This window comes from Corapipo altera, unplaced genomic scaffold (assembly GCF_003945725.1).
Source record: "Corapipo altera isolate COAL_440 unplaced genomic scaffold, ASM394572v1 59700, whole genome shotgun sequence".
NCBI classification, from domain to species: domain Eukaryota; kingdom Metazoa; phylum Chordata; class Aves; order Passeriformes; family Pipridae; genus Corapipo; species Corapipo altera.
Genome location: NW_020888365.1, coordinates 1,030 through 2,402, shown reverse-complemented (window position 1 = coordinate 2,402; position 1,373 = coordinate 1,030). Strand labels below are relative to the sequence as shown.

General features: G+C 69.0%; 1 protein-coding gene across 1 annotated transcript; it reads right to left on the bottom strand.

Moving 5' to 3' along the window:
- Positions 1-324: 324 nt before the first annotated feature.
- LOC113941942 (EMI domain-containing protein 1-like) lies at positions 325-1,040 on the bottom strand (the record flags this gene model as incomplete). The annotated part of the gene is made up of 3 exons (XM_027633079.1): positions 325-428; positions 512-625; positions 960-1,040. Coding segments are annotated over 3 exons (299 nt in total), but the record flags the coding sequence as incomplete, so codon positions are not given.
- Positions 1,041-1,373: the final 333 nt, after the last annotated feature.

Sequence of the window (1,373 nt, the reverse complement as noted above, 5' to 3'; positions counted from 1 at the left end):
ATCCATCCCTCCATCCATCCATCCCTCCATCCATCCATCCCTCCATCCCTCCATCCCTCCCTCCATCCATCCATCCATCCCCATATCCATCCATCCCTCCATCTGTCCATCCCTCCATCCGTCCATCCCTCCATCCATGCCCATATCCATCCCTCCCTCCATCCCTCCATGCCTCCATCCATGCCCATATCCATCCATCTCTCCATCCCTCCATCCCTCCATCTCTCCCTCCATCCCTCCATCTCCATATCCCTCCATCCCACCCCCCCATGGTTCCCTCTCCCCCCAGCCGTGCCGAGGTCTCCCATCCCTGCCGTGTCCCACCTTCCTCGCAGTTGGCTCCGGCGTGGCCGGGGCAGCACCTCCACTCCAGGGCCGTCAGTGTCCTGTAGGTCACCCTGTAGAGGGGCCGCACCACGGCACGGTAGCTGCGGCACAGAGGGGCACCTCAGACCCATCCCGGGGGGATTCCAAGAGTCCCCGCACCCACGGGACCCCGGTGGCCCCTCACCTGCCCCCGCTGCAGGCCAGGGGCCAGCGGCAGCCCTGGAAGACCCTCTGGAGGAAGGTGCCGTTGTGGACGTGGCAGGACACCGTCCGTGTCACCGTGTAGGAGCACCAGTTGCTGCAAAGGGAAACCACCCGTGTCCCCACGGGGACACCGCGGGGGTGGCAGTGCCACCGCGGGGGTCCTGCCACCCAAACTGCCCCGGGAGGTGCCCGTGGGGAGCTTTGCCCTGGCACGTGTGGGGGTGAGCTGGGGCCCCACATTCCTGCTGCATTCCCAACCCCGCGCTGGCGCCGGCCGACCTGGAGCGGGGCCCGGGCCCCCCCCCGCGCCCCCAGCCCACCCCACACAAAGGCTCCTTTCTTCTGCCCCACATGCCAGGCTCTGCCCACCCCCGCCGCGGGCACCCCCAGCCTCAGTTATCCCCTACAGAGAGGGGGGGGACACACACCGGTGCCACCACGCCGAGTGACCCCGTCCCCGCGCGGCGGGAAGGACTCGCCGTTCCCTCGGCAGCTCCGAACTCAAAAGGCTGCACAATTTGGGTCAGAAAAAAAGGAGCTTTTCGGGACCGGCCGCGAGGAGGGAGGCAGGCGGTGGCAGCGGGGACGAGCGGGCGCCGCGGGGGGACAATTGTCTGGGAGGTGCCGGGGGCGGGGGGACAGCGCGGTGGCACTGGGCTTTCCGGCCGGGCAGCGTCCCAGGCGGGCACCGTGCCAGGGCTATGGAAGCGCAGATCCCACCCGGAGCTGTCGCCACGCTCCCGCTGCCGCCCCCCTTCCCCCCGTGCCAGGGGGGGTCCGGGGTGGCATCGTCCCCCTTTGGAGGGCACCCAGCTCCCTCCCGGGCGGCGCAGGGATATGCT